Genomic DNA, 16,254 nt, shown 5'->3' with positions numbered 1-16,254 from the left:
GCATCCTGTACCTGAGGCCACAGAGCTGGGAAGTGGCAGAGACAGGATTTGAACCCAGATCCAGAGCCTATATGCCAGTAGGCTGTCTGTGGGTGGGTGTGCAGGCAGAGAAATGACTGCTACGCCCTCCTTGAATGCCCCCTGCCCGCCCCTGGGACAGGGATCCCAGCTGTGTCCAGTTGATGGCTCTGGGTGCTAAGCTGGGAGGAGGGAAGGTCCAGCCACTGGGCCTGATGACCCCCAGGTCATTTCCTTGGAGCCATCACTGTGTTTGCCAAACAGTTGGGGAACAAAACAGGGGTGTCTCCCAAACTCCTCAGCCAATGCTTCCCAAAGGTGGTGGCAAAGGCGGGTGGGAAACACAGGGTGTGCCTCTCCCCTCCCCTCCCCTCCCCGCAGGGCTGCCACAGCATAGCGAAGGGGGAGAAACCCAGCAAAAATAACAAAAATGATCATAAACACCGAGTCAGGTCCCTTCCTTCCTCTGCCCACAGCCCTCCAGGGCTCCCACCTCCCTCGGGGTAAAAGCCCAAGTCCTTCCTGTGGCCCACAAGACCCACCCTGTCCCCTCCCTGCCCTCCCCCTCCCTCTCTCCCCCTCGCTCACTCTGCTCCAGACACACGGGCCTCCTGGCTGTTCCTCCAGCTCACCAGGCCCGGTCCTGTCCCAGGACCTTTGCACCAGCTGCCCTTTGTGAGGAATGCTCGTCCATCTTTGCACATATGTCACCTTTTCAGAAAGGTCTTCCTGGACCCCTCCTCTCCTATTTTAAAAAATATCGCCCTCCTTGTACCCCTGCACACTCCCCATCCTCCAGCTTTTCTCATCACCTACTAAGACAACTAATTTACGTATTTTTCTTGTTTATGGTCTGTCCCTCCTAGAGGGCAGAATTTTTCTGCATTTTCCTCACTGCCGTGCCCGCAGGGTGCAAGACTGTCTGGCACACAGCAGGCGCTATTTAATAACTATTTGTTAAATGAACCAACGAATGAGTGAATGATCGATAGCTTCCACCGGTGAACGACCTACTAGGATTGAGGGCTGCTACCTTACTCCTACTTTCATACCTGTTTCACAGAGGAGAAAACTGAGGTCTGGAGAGGAGCAGTTGCTTACCCATCCGTTTGTAGGCAAGGCAGGGACTCAACCTCAGGGCCTTAACTACTGCTCCCTCCCCCCAAATTCCAGGACTTACCTCATGCTCTTTCCCTCCCCTCAGGGCTGGTCAAACTGATTCTCCACTGCCATGCCTTTGCCTGAGCCGATCCCTCTGTCACCTGCCCCTTCTGTGTATCATTCGGCTCATCCTCACCAAGCCTGGCCCTCCAGGAGCCCCCAGCCTTGTGAGGGAAGAGAAGGCAAAGCTGCCTGTGGTTTATGTCCAGGTAGAAAGCAACTTGGAGCCCCAAGAAGGTGGGCTGCAGAGGGTTGGAGCTATCCCACCAGGGGAGAGTCAGGGAAGGCTTCCTGGAGGAGGTGTCATTGGGGCTGGACTTAAGGATGGATGAGATGTAGCTGAGAGATGGGGGGGAGGCATTCCAGGCACAGCCTGAACAAAGGCCCTGAGGTGGGGGAATGTGCACAATTCAGCGGGACCGCAGCAGTGTCTCTGTCAGCCCGAGGATGAAACCAGAAGTCCTCAAATGCCAAGGTGAGGAGCGTGGACGTTTGGTCTGAGGACAAAGGGAGCCACAGATATTCCCGAGGAGGGGCAGGGAAGTGAATCTAACTGGTGGGAAGTGGTTGGGACTCCCAGAGCCACCCCTGGACCAGGTCCCAAGGAAGCCAGGGAACACCCTGACCTCACCACATCAGACTGTGCTTTCCTAACACCCTGCGTGGCCACAGGGGAGTTTAAGGGACAGCGAAGAACACGGTCAGAGGACAGGGGCCCCCACGAGACTGGCCTGTGCCCCTTAGCCTGTGTTTGTGTCCCCCATCCTGACCAGTGCAGCCAGAGAAGCCACAGCAAGCTCAGCTCCTACAGGTCCAGTGAGGAGGGCATAGGAGGGGCTGCTCCCCCTCAGCCCCCTCCTCTTGATCCTTTGCAGTTTCCAAGAAATTCATTAAAGTGAGAACAGCTTCCATTCCAGGAACCTCCATCTGAATGCTTAACCCGGGTGGGTGGGGCACTAACCGTGGAACTCCAGACAAGATGTCCAGTTGGTCAGCGACGCATCACTCCTTTCAAATTTCGAACCCTGGCTTGTGCCATACGGTCGCACACCTCTGAGGCCCCCAGCACCCCGCCACTGAGACCCACCTCGGCTGGAACAGAGGCCACTGGCCTTTGGACAACACGAAGCACCTTTATTCTGGAGAGCAAAACCCCAAACAGCAAAGCAAGTGGGTGTGGCAGGTCCAGCTGTTGAAGCATCTTTGGGGACCCCTCAGTCCGGGATAGACAAGCTGGGGGAGGAAGGGGACACTCACTTTTCAAAACCCCAAACAGAAGCGTGTGCTTCTATCTGGGCAAAACATGCAACTCTCTGGGGAGTTTCGATCAGCTTCTTGGGGTGGGGCAATGCAGGACCACAGCCAGTGAATGCAGCTTGGGGCTAGTCAGACCTGAGTTAGGTTCAAGTCCTCATATGTCCAAGGGAAAGACTGGGGAGGGTCTAATATCAGTGAAGCTGATCTAGGATTCAGAGTTAGGGCCCCAGCCCCCAACTCTGCCTGGGCCAAGGCCAAGGCATCGGCTAGTAATGCTGATGCATGGCCGCTAGGGGGCAGCAGGGATCTCGGGGTGCAGGACGGCCTCCAGCTGCCTTCGCTGCCCCACGGCCCCATCGGGTCAGAAGTCCAGTTCTGGCATCATGGTGTGCTTGCGGCGACTGGGGGGCTCAGGCTCCTCCTCGGGAATGTCCCCGGAGAGGCCCATCCCATCCCCGTACTGGGCTTGCCAGGCTCTCTGCTGGGCCGGCCAGTTCAGGTGTGCCCAGCGGGGGTCGGGCCCCCCCACGACCTCATCCACCAGGGCCTCCAGGTCGGGCGGAGGCCCGGGCCGCTCCACGAGGATGGGCGCGAAGGGCCCGACCAGCCAGGGCAGGGGCACGGCCTGCACCACCAGCTCCAGCAGCTCCTCCACGCACGTGTAGGCCCGGGCCACGCTGCCCCGGCCCTCGGCCAGCACGGCCGCCGGCACGTCCTCGAAGCAGCTGGCGTCGGCGAAGGCGGCCTGCAGGGCGTCCACGCTGCGCCGCACCTCGGCCACCTTCTCCTGGGCGCTGGTAGGCAGGCCCCGCACGCTAGTCTCCAGCGCGTCCACGGTGCTCTGCAGCTCCCGCATCAGGCTGCGGGACAGCACCAGGGTCTCCAGCTCTGCCTGCGGGTGGCGGGGGGAGAAGGGGGAGAAGGGGGAGAAGGGGGAGAAGGGAGAGTAGGGAGAGTAGGGAGAGTAGGGAGAGAAGGGAGAGAAGGGAGAGTAGGGAGAGTAGGGAGAGTAGGGAGAGAAGGGAGAGAAGGGAGAGAAGGGAGAGAAGGGAGGGGAGGGGCCTGGGTGTCCCGGATGGACCCCCAACAGGACCCCCGCCCTGCCTCAGTTTCCCCACAGACTCTCCAACCAGCTGACCTCAGTACTTGGTTGGAGCTGGCTGGAGCCCCACCCCTGGCAACCCCTGGCAGATCCAGAACCCCTCCCACGCCCCCCCAACCCCCCTCCTCCATGCCATCTTACCTGACTGCGGCGGCCGTTCTCTGGGGAGTGCTGGCTCCAGCCCTCCCACAGCTCATGCACCTTCCCAGGGTGGGCTGGGGTCATGGGCGTCACTCCGCACTGCATGTGGTCAATCTGTGGGGACGGGGACCATAGTAGTCAGAACTGGAGGATTTGCAGTGTTGGGGGAACCAGGACCCTAGCGTGGATCTGGCCTCAATAGGCACTTACGGAACATCCACTGTATGCAAACCTTCCGCGCCTACTGATCCAGCCTGGCCGATCTGCTCATTTTCTCCCCTGCCCATGGCCAGACCTGAGACCTGTGGTTCCCCTGAAACTCAGACTCACTGCCAGGTTTTGCCCATGCTTGTGCCTCTGCTAGGAACACTCTCCTCTCCATCCCATCCCGCTGCCTGGTTCACTTCAGTTCAAGTCTCACTGTAGACGTCACCCACTCCAAGAAGCCTCCCTTCCCCGGCTCCTGGCTGGGTGGATCCCTCCTCCGGGTCCCACAGAACCCAGCATGCTCTCCCATCATGACCCTAGTCCCCCTACTGGACTGTGAGTGTCCTGAGGGGGTCACTGGGTCTTCAGTGCCCAGGACAGGGCAGGTATTAGAAGATTAGTAGAAATAAACTGTGATCCACACAGTAGAACACAGTCTGACCTCCGTATCCACGGGCTCTGCATCTGAGGATTCAACCAAGATTCGCAGTTGGTTGAATCGGTGGATGCAGAACTGTGCCATTTTACAGAAGTGACTTGAGCATCCTCGGATTTTGGTTTCCATGGGGGATTCTGGAACCAATCCCTCGCAGATACTGAGGGATGACTGTTATTCAGCCTTAAAAAGGAAGGAAATTCTGAAACACGCTACAACATGGATGAACCTTGAGGACACGCTGCTCAGTGAAAGTAGCCCACTCCGGTGCTCACAGGTGCCCTCTGGTGGCTGCTTCAGGAAGGACAGACTGTGGGGTCCAGGATGAGAAACCAGGACCATGGTTGAGTAATCATGGCTGGACCCAGGTGGAGCTAGAGGAAGGAGGAGATGTGGGCGGGTTCTGGGTAGACTTTGAAGGCAGAGCCAACAGTACTGGCTGATATGTCGGATGTGGGAGAGGAGGAGAAGAGGGAAGTTGAGGGTGACTCCCAGGTTTTGGCCTGAGGCCCTGGAAGGACAGGGCTGTCATCAGTTGAGATGGGGAGCGGGATGCAGCAGGAGCAGGTTAGGGGCATCTGAACTCATCAAACATAGAAAACAGGAGCTGTTATGTTCCTCTGGAGCAGGGAGCGATGCACAACGGGGAAAGAAGCTGGGTTATCAGCTAGAACCTAAAGGCTGGGAAGATTGTGATTGGTGATGGGAGAGCCCGGGAAGAGGTACCTTCACTCTCTTCCCATCCATCTTAACCGCCTATAACTTCCCCTCCTCCACAAAACCTCTTTCTGCCTCCCCAGGCTGAGCCTTGACCCCCACTGAATGCCTCCAGCCCCGGGTCCCTCCTCTGCCCCAGCCCTGCACATACACGGTTCCACCTCCCCCTTTCAGACTAGCAGGGGACCAGGTAGTCCGCGGGCACTCAATCCACGCATGCTGGCCGGCATCACGGGGTGGGAAAGGGGGGCAGGCAGAGGGCTCTCACCAGCTCCAGAGTCTCCTGCAACTGGGCCAGCGTGTCCTGGGCGTGGTGTTTCCTCCGCCTCAGTTTCCCCAGAAAGTGCTCGTATGCCAGGTGGCGGAGCCGCGCCGACAGGGAACCCAGGCGTACAAAGTAGCCCTGATGTCTCCGCTGCTCTTCCACGGAGCCCACTTCCGGGCCCTCAACCTCTGCTGCCAGAGCCGCTGGAGGACGGGATGGGGAGGGGAGTCAGCGTGGCCACGCCCTCTGCTTCTGGGTGGACACGCCCATGGACTCCTACAGCTTGTATATTTCCCCTCTACAATATCAATTCATACGACCGTCCCCAAGTCCTACGATGTAGGCACTATTATTAGCTCTATTTACAGATGAGGAAACCCAAGGTAAAGAGAGGTGAAGTCCCACGGGGTGCAAGAGGCCGACCCAGGATTCAAACCCAGGCACTCGTAACCACTTTACTGATTGCCTCGGTGCAAATCCCGGGTCTCTTTACCTCGATTTTCCTCACCTGTGAATGGAGCTTATAATAATGAAAGAGTCGCTTACAAGTGTTTGGCCCACAGAAGGTGCTTCAAAAATGGCTCACAGCCTTTCTGTGAAGGAGGGGGCACGCCCCATGTTCCTCCAGTGCCATAAAGCAGGGTTTGGAAGTCAGATGGTCTCCAGGGTCAACGGACTAGATGCAGAACACTGGAGAATGGTGGGGTTCAAGGGAACCACGTAAAGGGGAGGACGCCATTCAACCCAAATATCTGATTTTCCAAGGCAAGTTAGAAATCAGGATTTGTAGGGCAAAACCTGATTTTTAAATGCATGTGATGAATTAAATCATTTTAAAGGCATTGCACAGGCCAAATACTACAGTAAGGAGGGCCACCAGCTGGAGGCCGTGGCCCTCAAGTCTATAAGCCCCATATACTCTCGGGGCTCTGGGCACTCAGATTTCTAGTAGGATGCGGGTTGGGGGAGGTCAGGCCTGGGCTGGAGCTCCATGTTCCCCTACTGATCTGCTATGTGGCCTTGGGTGAGGCCGGGCCCTCTCTGATCCGTAACCTCCAGGGATGGGTAGGAGGATTCAGGGGCGAGCGGGGAGGGCTCTGGCCTTACCAAGCTCCTCCTCAGTCATGGGCAGAAAGTGGTCCACCAGCTCCTCTGACTTGCCCAGCACTACGTCCACGGCGTGGCTCATGGATCGTTTCAGCTCCACACTCCAGCGGCGGCCTTGCCGAGCCAGGCCTACCACGCCTGTCACGCCGCTGGCCACCACGTCCTTGGCCGAGGTCACCACCTGGCGGAAGGGGCCCAGCTCCAGTTGCTGTAGGTCTCCGGCTCCCTTCCCCTGCCCCCAGCTCCCTGAGGCTGCGAGGCAAGGACTCCTGGCCCCTGTTTGGCTCTGGGCCACAATCTCCCCTCTTATAAAATGGAGGAAAATCAAATCTTCCTCACGGCATTGCTGAAGGGATCCCCAGCACCAGCTGGCACATATTATGTGCTCAGTAAACACAGGTGTCAATTATTTTCATCTGGCAGCTGTTTTGTTCCAGTTAACCAAAGCCTGACTGGGTCCTGGAGTCCGGCTGGCCCAGGTGTTCAGGCTGCGTTTCTCGCTGCCACCTCCACCCCCTACAGCTTCCCCACCATCTATCTGGTGGTGCTGGGTACCGTCTCTGAAGGTTGCTGGAGAAAGGGCAGCTTCTCCCCCAGCTTGTCCAGGCCCCTGCAGGCGAGATCGTTCACTGTGGCCACTGGAGACAGAGAGGCAGCGAGCGAGAATTGGGGAGATGTCAAGGGAGAGAGGGACACAGGGACATAGAGGGAGGGGATGCTGGAGGGAGAGGCAGAGAAAAAAGGAGACACACATACATACACACACACACACACACACACACAGAGGGAAAGACAGAGGGGGCACCTGGCTGGCCCCCTGCGAGCGGCCGGGACCCTGAGTGTGTGGGTGAGCCACCAGGCTGGACCCTGCCTCTCTGCCCTTCCCGCCTCCGCCCTGCCACCGCTGCTGCCAGCACCAAGGTGACTCCTCACCCATGTCCAGCTCAGACGCCCCAGCGAGCAGGCTCAAGGTCACACAAGCCGGCTGAGAAGGAGGCAGGCGAGGCCCTGGGCTGGGACCCTCAGGTGATCCCCTTCCTCGGTCAGATGCGAGGCCGAGGGTCTCTCTGTCCCCCAACCCCACTGCCAGGTTGGACCCCCTGAGCTGGTCACAGGCTCAGGACGGGTGGAGGAAGGGGCAGACAGGGGAGGGAGATTGGACAGGCAAAGGGACCCAAGGCACATCAGGCTAGCCAAAGGGAGGAGAACAGTGAGATAGACAAGATGGGGACAAAAGGAAGGGGGCCCCAAGGAAACAGCTAAGGGCAGATGGGCAGGTGATCAAACTACAGAGGAACAAATAAGCAGAGGCAGAGGGCACGAGGGATGCAGGTAGAATGGGGGACGGGACAGGCAGAGAATGGAGGGTGAGATGGCACAGGCAGGAGGACCAAGAGAGGGGATGACACAGGTGGATGGGGGACAGGCAGGTGGACAGAGTAAAGGCACACAGCATAGATGAGACTGCAGAGGGACACCCGTCTCAGGGGGTCCACTGCAGCAGTCATGCAGATGGAGCATGAGAGGGTGGGGCAGTGGGACAAACCACAGGACCCAGGACTCTGGCCAGGGGGACTCACGCTGGGGCTGCAGGTGGCTGAGCAGCGGCTGGGCGTGGTCCAGGGCACGCATGGTCAGGCCACACATGCAGTGCTCAGCCAGACGGCAGGCGGAGCCCAGCAGCGGGTGCCTGTCCTTGGCGGCGCTGTAAGCATCGGAGACTGCGGTGCACGTGGCCCTGACCAGGGGCAGGGCCGCCACACGCTGCACCACGTTCTGCAGGAAGGGGTGGTGTCAGAGGGGTCCCAGGTGGAGCGGGGGGGGGCTCAGCCACATGCTAGAGAGCCCACTCACCCTCTCTGGGCGGGGACGAGGGGCAGGTGAGAGGGGTGGGGGGTAAGTATATTGAGCGCAGCTGCGCGCAGGCAATGGACACCCACACCGAGGTGTGCCTAGAGCTCCTATTCTCAACAGCATACACAGAGCGGGACCGGTTCTGAAAGACTCAGTCTCCTTGAGGGAAGAGCCATTAGTGTCTGGTTATTAAGGGCACAGCCTCCGGAGCAAGACCACCTGCGTTCAGTTCTGGTTCTCCACTTCCAAGCTGTGTGAGCTTGGGCAAGTGCGTGAACTGCTCTGTGCCTCAGTCTCCCTATCTGTAAACTGGGTTTCTAGGGCTGTGATGGGGATTCAAGGAGTACAACACGTGAAGCGCTCGGAACAGTGAATGATGCAGAGTATACGCCGTGATTGCTATTATCATTGTTGTTAAGAGTGCCATGGTGGTGGACACAGAAACAGAGAGATACAGGTAGAGACCCAGAGATGGGAGTGGGAGAGAGTTGGGCAGAGGCCAGGTAAGCTGGCTGAGAGTGTCTGGAGAGACACACCCCAGAGACACACCCTTCCCTGGGCCTCACTTTGCCCCTCTAGGAAATGGGTAGAATGTGCCTCCCCCAACCACGCTCCAAAACGCCCTCAGAGTAAGGTGCTCGAAGCAAGGGCAGGGGCCCAGTCTGAAACTGTCCCAGGAGGGACTGCCCCCCCACCTCCTCCCGTGCCGAGCTCCGTGGGAGGTGCAGCCCCTTACCTGCTGGTCCTGCTCCCACAAGCTGGGTCTGGGGGCCTGAGCCGCCTCGTCTTCTGACATGCCGACTGCAAACAGGGTCACCCTGGGGGCAGGACAGAGTGATGGGCCCTTGCACGCCAGCCCTCCCGGCTCCCACCCAGGCCCTGGGTTCTGTCTGGCTGGGCTTGGTGACCCGGGCAAGGGTCACCTGCAAAATGAGGTAATGATAATGCCTACCTCGGAGCGCCCTGAGCAGGGACGATGCATGCACAGGGCTCTGCACACAGCAGGTGCGTAGTAGAGAACCTCTGACAAAGTGGAGGCCCTGCAGTGATTCAAAGCATTGGCTCTGGGCAGAGAGACACCTGAGTTCGAGTCTGACCATTACCTGCTGTGTGACTTTGGGCAAATGCCTTCATCTGTGTAGGCTGTTGCCTCCGCTGCAGTTAGGGAAGATCCCTGTTGCCCTGGCCCGGGATGGAACCGTGCAAGCAGCCCCCTGCGGGGGTGCAGGTGGTTGCCGCAGAATCCCAGTAAACCCACAGTCCAGTTTGATACACAGGGAAACTGAGGCACACAGCAGGTCCATGATGGGCCCAAGGTCACTCAGCTAAGTAGACTCAGAGCGGGACTTCGACCTCAGACTCCCCGCCTACAGTTCTTCCCCCGTCCGCACCCAGCGCCCTCAGAACCCCAGTCCTCTCCCAACTGGGTCCTGAGCTTTTGCCAACTGGGCCAAGGGTCTCAGCCACCTGCTCCGGCCTGTCACACCACTCCTCTCCCCGAGCCGCTGAGCTCTCGCCCTCCCACCCACCCACCGCGACCCCGGGCCTGCTGGGCACTCCCGAACGCCGCCCGCGAGGCACTCACCCGGGCGCGTTCAGCTTCAGCCCCACAGTGCTGCGGCAGACCCCAGCCTCAGGCTCCGATCTCCGACCCCAGCCTTCCCCGCCCCCCCTTATAGTGACTTGGGGGCGGGACCTTCGGGGACCGACCAATAGGGAGAGGCCTGAGGGGGGCGTGCCCTGGGCGGGGCTCCGGGGCCCCTCGCTCTACCCAGGGGCTCCCAGAGCGCCCCGCGGTTGCCATAGCAACTTGGGGACGCTCTATGCTAAGGATTGAGTTACTTTCCTTGGCTAAGTTTGACCACCTGTCACTCTCACTGCTGTTGCCGCAGAGACGGTGGAGAGCGATCACAGGCCCCCACCGCTTCGCCCAGTGACCTTGGGCAAGTCCTCACGGTCTTTCTTTTTACTTTTTAAAACCTGCCGCTTAACTAAGCCGGAAGACAGGCCGGCCCATTCACTTGGATCCCCATTTTACAGATGAGCAAAGTGAGGATCAGAATGCTTAAACCACTTGCCCTGGGTCGCCTAGCTATTGAGGAATCTGATTCAAACACAGCTCTGCCAGACTGCAGAACCCCGGCTTTCATCACCACACCTGGAATGACCACCAACGTGGGCATGACCCTCCTTCCAGGGAGCTGCAAAAACCGAGCATGCCCCAAACATCCCAGGGTCCCCCCAGTCCGACCTCGACCCCCACCATGCCCAACATTGTGTTGGAAGGTGGCCCCGAGGTTCTGGAGCTGTGAAAACACAGCCCCCAGGGCCTCTGCCCAGCTGTTCAGCCCCATCCAGCCTGCCCATGCTCGTCCTGGGCAGCTGCTCCCCTGGTTATCACAGGCCAGCATGAAAAATTGTTTGGAGCCCTGAAGCAATCTGGTTTAATTTAAACCTTCCCCAGGACACAAGCTCTGGAAGGAATCCACTGGTAAAACGACACCTTGGGCAATGGTCAGGGTTTTATTACCAGTTAAATCCAAGGATGGGGAAAGGGGGAGGAGCAGACACAGCCATCAGATCCCAACTGCTATCGATTTGGGATTTCATGGCATGCCTCTCCTTCTGCTTCATGCTGGAGACCTAGGAATTCGCCTTGGGAGAATGCAAGGAACACAGCAAATACATCCAATTCTGTTCAACAGTTATTTATTAACCCCTTCCAGTCTGACCTCAAACCGAGTGATGCCGAGTAAGAGGGAACCCAGCCCCAGGCCCTGCACTCAGAGAACCCCTGAAACTGGGGGAGACAGAGCCAGAATGAGCCAACCTCAGTGTGGCCAGGACAGGTTGGAGGAGCCAGAGACCAAGAGACCTGGGAAATAGGGGAAAGAGATTTCTGGAAGAGGATACAGCTTGAGCAGAGGCAAGAAAGCAGGAAGAGCCCGAGGTGTGTTTGTGGCAACATGGGCGAAACAGGTCCCGGCAACTATGGGAAGCCCAGCCTCACCCTTAGAAGGTGGGATTATTTGCTAAGTGGGGTGCGGCGTCCTGCCAAGCCTTGCCTCCCCACCCCGCCCCCAGCCCCAGGCTTCAAGGGGACCTGGCCACCACTAGGAGCATTTGGCCCTTCAAGGCTTTAGGGCCAGCACAGCGTGTGTCATTGCGGAAGAACATCTTGCCTTCGTTGGCCACCAGCCACTCAAAGAGGTCATCCAGTTTCCGGTCGCAGATCCAGGGATTACCTGAGAGGTCAAAGCCATCCTTCATGTTTCCGGCAGCCTTCCCCAAGGACATCCAGAGCCCCTTGGGCACGGTGGTCAGCAAGTTGTTGGAGAGGTCCAGCATGTCCAGCTTCTGCAGACCTCGGAAGGCGCCGGCTGCCACCGTGGCCAGCCTGTTGTTGTTCAGGAAGAGGTAGCGCAGTTTTGGCTGGTGCACCAGAAGGCCCTTTCCGAGCTCCTGCAACCTATTGCCCTCGAGGTGCAGCCGTTCCAACCTCAAGGGGCCGCTCAGAAGGTCAGGGGGCAAAGTCTGCAGCTGGTTATTGCCAAGATCAAGGATGAGCAGGTCGGTGAAATTGGCCAGCAGCCCAGGGGGCAGCGTCTGGAGCTGGTTCCCGGATAGGTCCAGATGCCGCAGGGCTTTCAGGCTGTGCAGCCACGAGGCCTCCAGAACTTTCAGCTGGTTTTCCTTCAGCACCAGGGTGTGGAGGGCAGCTGAGACCTGGAAGAGGCCAGGAGGCAGCCGGGTCAGGGCGTTGCGGGTCAGATCAAGCACCTTTAGCTGAGGCACAGGCAGCAGGAACTTGGCGGAGAGGTCCTCCAGCTGGTTGCTGGAAAGGTGCAGTTCCTGGAGGTTAGGGATGCCCTGGAGGGTGTTGGTAGGCAGCTGAGTCAGGTTGAAGAACTCCACGGCCAGGTAGACGGTGTCAGCTGGGAAGTAGTGGGGGAGTCTGGCAGGTGGTTGGCAGGAGATGGAGCTGCCGTTACCCGAGTGGGACACCAGGCAGGCGTCTGGATTTGGGGTGACCCCCTGGGCTGAGACCACAGATAACAGCAGCAGGAAGAGGATTCTAGAAAGATGGGAGTCCCAGCCTACTGGGCTGCAGGCAATGACAGAAAGTGCTTAATAAGTTAAAATAATGATATTATACACCCAGCAAAGTGAAAATATACCCAGAATCTGCCTGCTTCTTCCCACCTCTACTTTCACCCGGCCTCATTGCTGGCCTGGACTAGTGTAGTAGTCCCCTCCTCCTCCTCTCCTGGCTTCCACCCTCAACACCCACCCCCCCGCCACAGCTGCCAGAAGTAGCTCCTGTTCCAGGAAGAATTCTATGAAACCTGAGTTTCTTAGTCTGACCCCTACATACTACCCTTCCCCATTGTCAGCCCAGCCCCAATGGACTATTAATTATTTGCAGTCCAACTTGCTAATTTCTTCTGCTCTCACTTGTTTTCTGGGTCATTTCTTGTCTCCCTGGCTCCATGTTTTGAAGGCAGAGCCTATGAACTCTTACTCGTCCTGCAAAACCCCAACTCCAATGGCCCCCCTTTCCACAAAGCTTTCTCTGACCCACCCAAGCAGAATTCTCAGTTTCCCCATCTGGGCTGCTCCTCTTTCTGTCTAGCCCTGTCTAGGTTATCTGTGCCCAGCCCCATCTTGCTCCAAAGTTCTGGACTCCAGATACAGACAGGACTCTGAGCATGAAAAGTGCATCCTGCCTTGTACAGGTCTGGAGGGAGGCATTTGGTTTTGGGATGGCGAGATTTACAGTTGGTACTGGAACCCTTCGAGAGCTGGGGCTTCTGTTCCTCCCGGTCCCTCCAGCAGTAATGCCCTAGACCAGCAGCCCTAGAGACCACCTGAACATCCTTGGTTACTACAGCCCGTGGACTACCTGGGCCTTCTGCAGGGAGTGTGTGTATGGGAATGAGTCTGTCCATAGACGGAGCCTGAGTGTCAGTCTGTTCCAGCCTGCAGGCCTACGTCTGGCCCTGTGACTTCAGTGGGTCAGACGGAATGTCCATGGATCTCTGCACTGCCTGGTGTCCAGGCCTGCCCAGGGTGGGCGGGGTGGGGACATACCTCTGTTTTCGCTCTAGGCTCCAAGAGGACATGGCGGCCTCTCTCTTTTCCATCCAGGTTCCCTTGGTCTGGTAAGGTGGCCTTATACCTGCCTGGGCTGGGGACAGGGGCACCAGCCATTGGGAAGTCTCCACCCACATCCTGTTCCCGTTAGGGGCTGGACCTGAGCCAGGCAGGGGAAAGGGAAGGGTCAGGATTGCAAAATTGCTTCCTGACAGAGTGAGGACAGAAGGTGGGCTGCCCACCGCCTTCTCGACCCTGTTTCTACCTAGTTTTTCTTTCCCCTGAGTCCTGCTTTTGGGGAGTGGGTACCCAAGAGTCTCTGAGGCTGAGTCCCCACTTCCCCCAATTTAGGAATCAAGGGTCGAGTTTGTAAGGCGCCAGTCTGTCCTGGGGGATGGGGACAACTCTTTGAGCAAGAGGTACTATTTATAATAAATTTGAGCAACCAGGAAGCTCAGTGAAGAGAACAAAAACACACTTGTCTTATATTCATGACATATTCTTATTTTTTTTTAGTAAAATAATTTTTAAAAAAAGAATTCAAAAGCAAGTGATGCTAAAAGTCTCCACAGTCTTTGAACAATGGTCTGGGAGGGACTAAACCTGGTTCTGAATCCCAGCTCTTCTGTGACTGCTCTGTTCTGTGAACTTGGGCAAGTGGCGTAACTTTTCTTGGCCGCAGTTCCCCTATCTGTGAAGCTGAACTCAGTCTCCGAGAGCCCCTTCCATTCTTTCTTTCTTCAGCTGAAGCTGATGTGCTATTTGTTTTGGACTTTTCTCATCTCCTAATAAGTGCATCTGAAGGCTCACACTTCCCTTTGAGAACTGTTTGACTGCAGCTCACAGGTTTGGCTATTCAGTGCTTAAATTCTTGTTGAGTTCTAAACATTCAGGTGTGACATATTATCCTTATCCGCATACCTGGCTATGGCCTCTTTTTCCCAGCCCAATCTCTGAAGGGTTTTGTCCCTATTCAGCTGTGAGGATGACTAAGCATTCTGTCTTAGTGGACATACGGGCTGAGAGGGAAACACACAGGCTGGCATAGACTGGCACAGATAAAGAAAGACAGATAACCACCTGCGTGAAATACACGGACATACATAGTGACCGAGAGACAGGGAAAAACACATAGACCCAGAGACACAGACAGGGCAGGACACACAGGAGAGAACAACGTATCTGCAGAGATGGACACACAAAAACAGACACACACACAAACAGGAAAAGGACCTGAGTAGACGTTTTTCCAAAGAAGACATACAAATGGCCAACAGGTACATGAAAAAGTGCTTGACATCACTAATCATCAGGAGAATGCAAATCAAAACCACAACGAGATGTCACCCACACCTGTTAGGATGGCTTCATCAAAAAGACAAGAGATAAGAAGTGTTGTGAGGGTGTGGAGAAAGGGGAACCCTTAAAAAAAAAAAAGAAAAAAGAAAGGGGAACCCTTGTGCACCACTGGTGGGAATGTAAATTGGTGCAGTAGGGAGTTTCCTCAAAAAAAAATTAAAAATAGAACTACCATATGATCTGGCAATCTCACTTCTGGGTATGTATCCAGAGGAAAAGAAACCAGTAACTTGAAGAGACATCTGCCCTCCCGTGTTCATTACAGCACTATTCACAATAGCCAAGACATGGAAACAACCTAAGTATCCATTCACAGATGCATGGATAAGGATGTGGTGTATATATGCATAATGGAATATAATTCAGCCATAACCAGGAAGCAAATCCTGCCCATTTGGGACAACATGGATGAAACTTGAGGGCATTATGCAAGTGAAGTAAGTCAGGCAGAGAAAGACAAATACTGAGTGATCTCAGTTATGTAAAATAACCAAATTCATAGAAACCAAGAGTAGAATGGTGGTTGTCAGGGACTGGGGGGGTGAGGGAAAGGGAGAGATGTTGGTCAAAGGATATAGACTCCCAGCTCTAAGATGCCTAAGTCCTGAGGATGTAATGTACAGCGTGGTGATTAGTTAACAAGACTGTACAGTATACTTGAAAGATGCTAAGAGAGTAGATCTTAAATGTTCTTACCACACACACACAAAGTAACTATGTGAAGTAATGGATGTGTCAAGCTTATTGTGATAATTATCTTACCATATATATCAAACGTATCAAATCATCGAGATATGCACCAGAAACCTACACAATCTTATATGTCAAATATATTTCAATCAAGCTGAAAACAGACACACAGGTACAGGAGGAGCTGCTAGATGCCATCATGGTGTTTTGTGTTTCTTTGTTTCAATCAGTCTCCCCACGGTAAGCGGTGGACAGGGGTTCTGTCCTGCTCATTGTTCTATCCCCAGAGCCCAGCACACAGTAGGTGCTTAATCGACATGGGCCGGAAGAGTTGTGAATTGTAGTGACATAATGCTAAAGTGATCTCTTAAAGTGAAATCAGATCATGTCCCCTGCTTAAAACTCTATGATGGCTTCCTGTCCCACTTAAAATTCATAAGGCTGGAGGGAGCAGGGAGTGGGGAGTTAGTGTTTCATGGGGACAGAGTTTCAGTTTGGGAAAACCAGAAAGTTCTGGAGATGGATGGTGGGGATGGCTGTACGACAGTGTGAATGTGCTTAATGCCACTGAGCTGTGCACTTAAAAATGGTTCAAGTGGTAAATCTGATCGTATATGTTATTTACCACAATTAAAAAAAAAAATTGTACTCCTCACTGGTGAGGCCCTGCCTGCCTGGGGCCCTGTGCTCCTCTCCCTCCTTATCTCCAGCTGCTCGCCTTTCATTCACCTAGTGTGGCTGCTCCAGGCATACTAATGGCCTGGGCCCTCCGCCAAGCTTCCTACCTACCACAGGGCCTTTGCACTGGCTGTTCCCTCTGCCTAGAACACTCTGCACATCTCCCCA

The 16,254-nt window shown here is 55.9% G+C and overlaps 2 protein-coding genes across 4 annotated transcripts; both read right to left on the bottom strand.

Annotated features, from left to right (window-relative positions):
- Positions 1-2,292: 2,292 nt before the first annotated feature.
- Positions 2,293-9,984, bottom strand: PLIN5 (perilipin 5). Of its 3 annotated transcripts, none has more exons than XM_067734152.1 (8): positions 9,851-9,984; positions 9,002-9,083; positions 7,992-8,187; positions 6,967-7,049; positions 6,412-6,592; positions 5,308-5,507; positions 3,680-3,793; positions 2,293-3,328 (listed from the first exon to the last, which is right to left on the bottom strand). In XM_067734152.1, exons 2-8 carry the CDS (start codon positions 9,059-9,061, stop codon positions 2,798-2,800), a joined length of 1,365 nt encoding a protein of 454 aa, XP_067590253.1. In that variant the 5' UTR covers positions 9,062-9,083; positions 9,851-9,984; the 3' UTR covers positions 2,293-2,797. The 3 variants fall into 3 exon arrangements, with proteins under 3 accessions (XP_067590253.1, XP_067590255.1, XP_067590254.1); XM_067734154.1 differs by lacking the exon at positions 9,851-9,984 and adding an exon at positions 9,369-9,480; XM_067734153.1 differs by lacking the exon at positions 9,851-9,984 and adding an exon at positions 9,218-9,278.
- A 973-nt stretch (positions 9,985-10,957) lies between these two features.
- Positions 10,958-13,667, bottom strand: LRG1 (leucine rich alpha-2-glycoprotein 1). Its single transcript, XM_067734118.1, has 2 exons — positions 13,357-13,667; positions 10,958-12,370 (listed from the first exon to the last, which is right to left on the bottom strand). Exons 1-2 carry the CDS (start codon positions 13,494-13,496, stop codon positions 11,359-11,361), a joined length of 1,152 nt encoding a protein of 383 aa, XP_067590219.1. The 5' UTR covers positions 13,497-13,667; the 3' UTR covers positions 10,958-11,358.
- Positions 13,668-16,254: the final 2,587 nt, after the last annotated feature.

The sequence above is a fragment of the Pseudorca crassidens genome, chromosome 3 (genome assembly GCF_039906515.1).
Source record: "Pseudorca crassidens isolate mPseCra1 chromosome 3, mPseCra1.hap1, whole genome shotgun sequence".
Lineage (NCBI taxonomy): Eukaryota > Metazoa > Chordata > Mammalia > Artiodactyla > Delphinidae > Pseudorca > Pseudorca crassidens.
The sequence above is the reverse complement of the archived record's forward strand: the minus strand, read 5'-3'. Positions and strand labels throughout refer to the sequence as shown.

Coding starts and splice junctions, on each gene's coding strand:
- PLIN5 (XM_067734152.1), bottom strand. CDS start 9,061: ATGTCAGAAGACGAGGCGGCTCAGGCCCCCAGACCCAGCTTGTGGGAG. Junction 8,188..9,001: donor TGTGGGAGCAGGACCAGCAG/GTAAGGGGCTGC, acceptor CCCTTCCTGCAG/AACGTGGTGCAGCGTGTGGC. Junction 5,508..6,411: donor CATGACTGAGGAGGAGCTTG/GTAAGGCCAGAG, acceptor CCCGTCCTCCAG/CGGCTCTGGCAGCAGAGGTT.
- LRG1 (XM_067734118.1), bottom strand. CDS start 13,496: ATGTGGGTGGAGACTTCCCAATGGCTGGTGCCCCTGTCCCCAGCCCAG. Junction 12,371..13,356: donor AGCCTAGAGCGAAAACAGAG/GTATGTCCCCAC, acceptor CATTGCCTGCAG/CCCAGTAGGCTGGGACTCCC.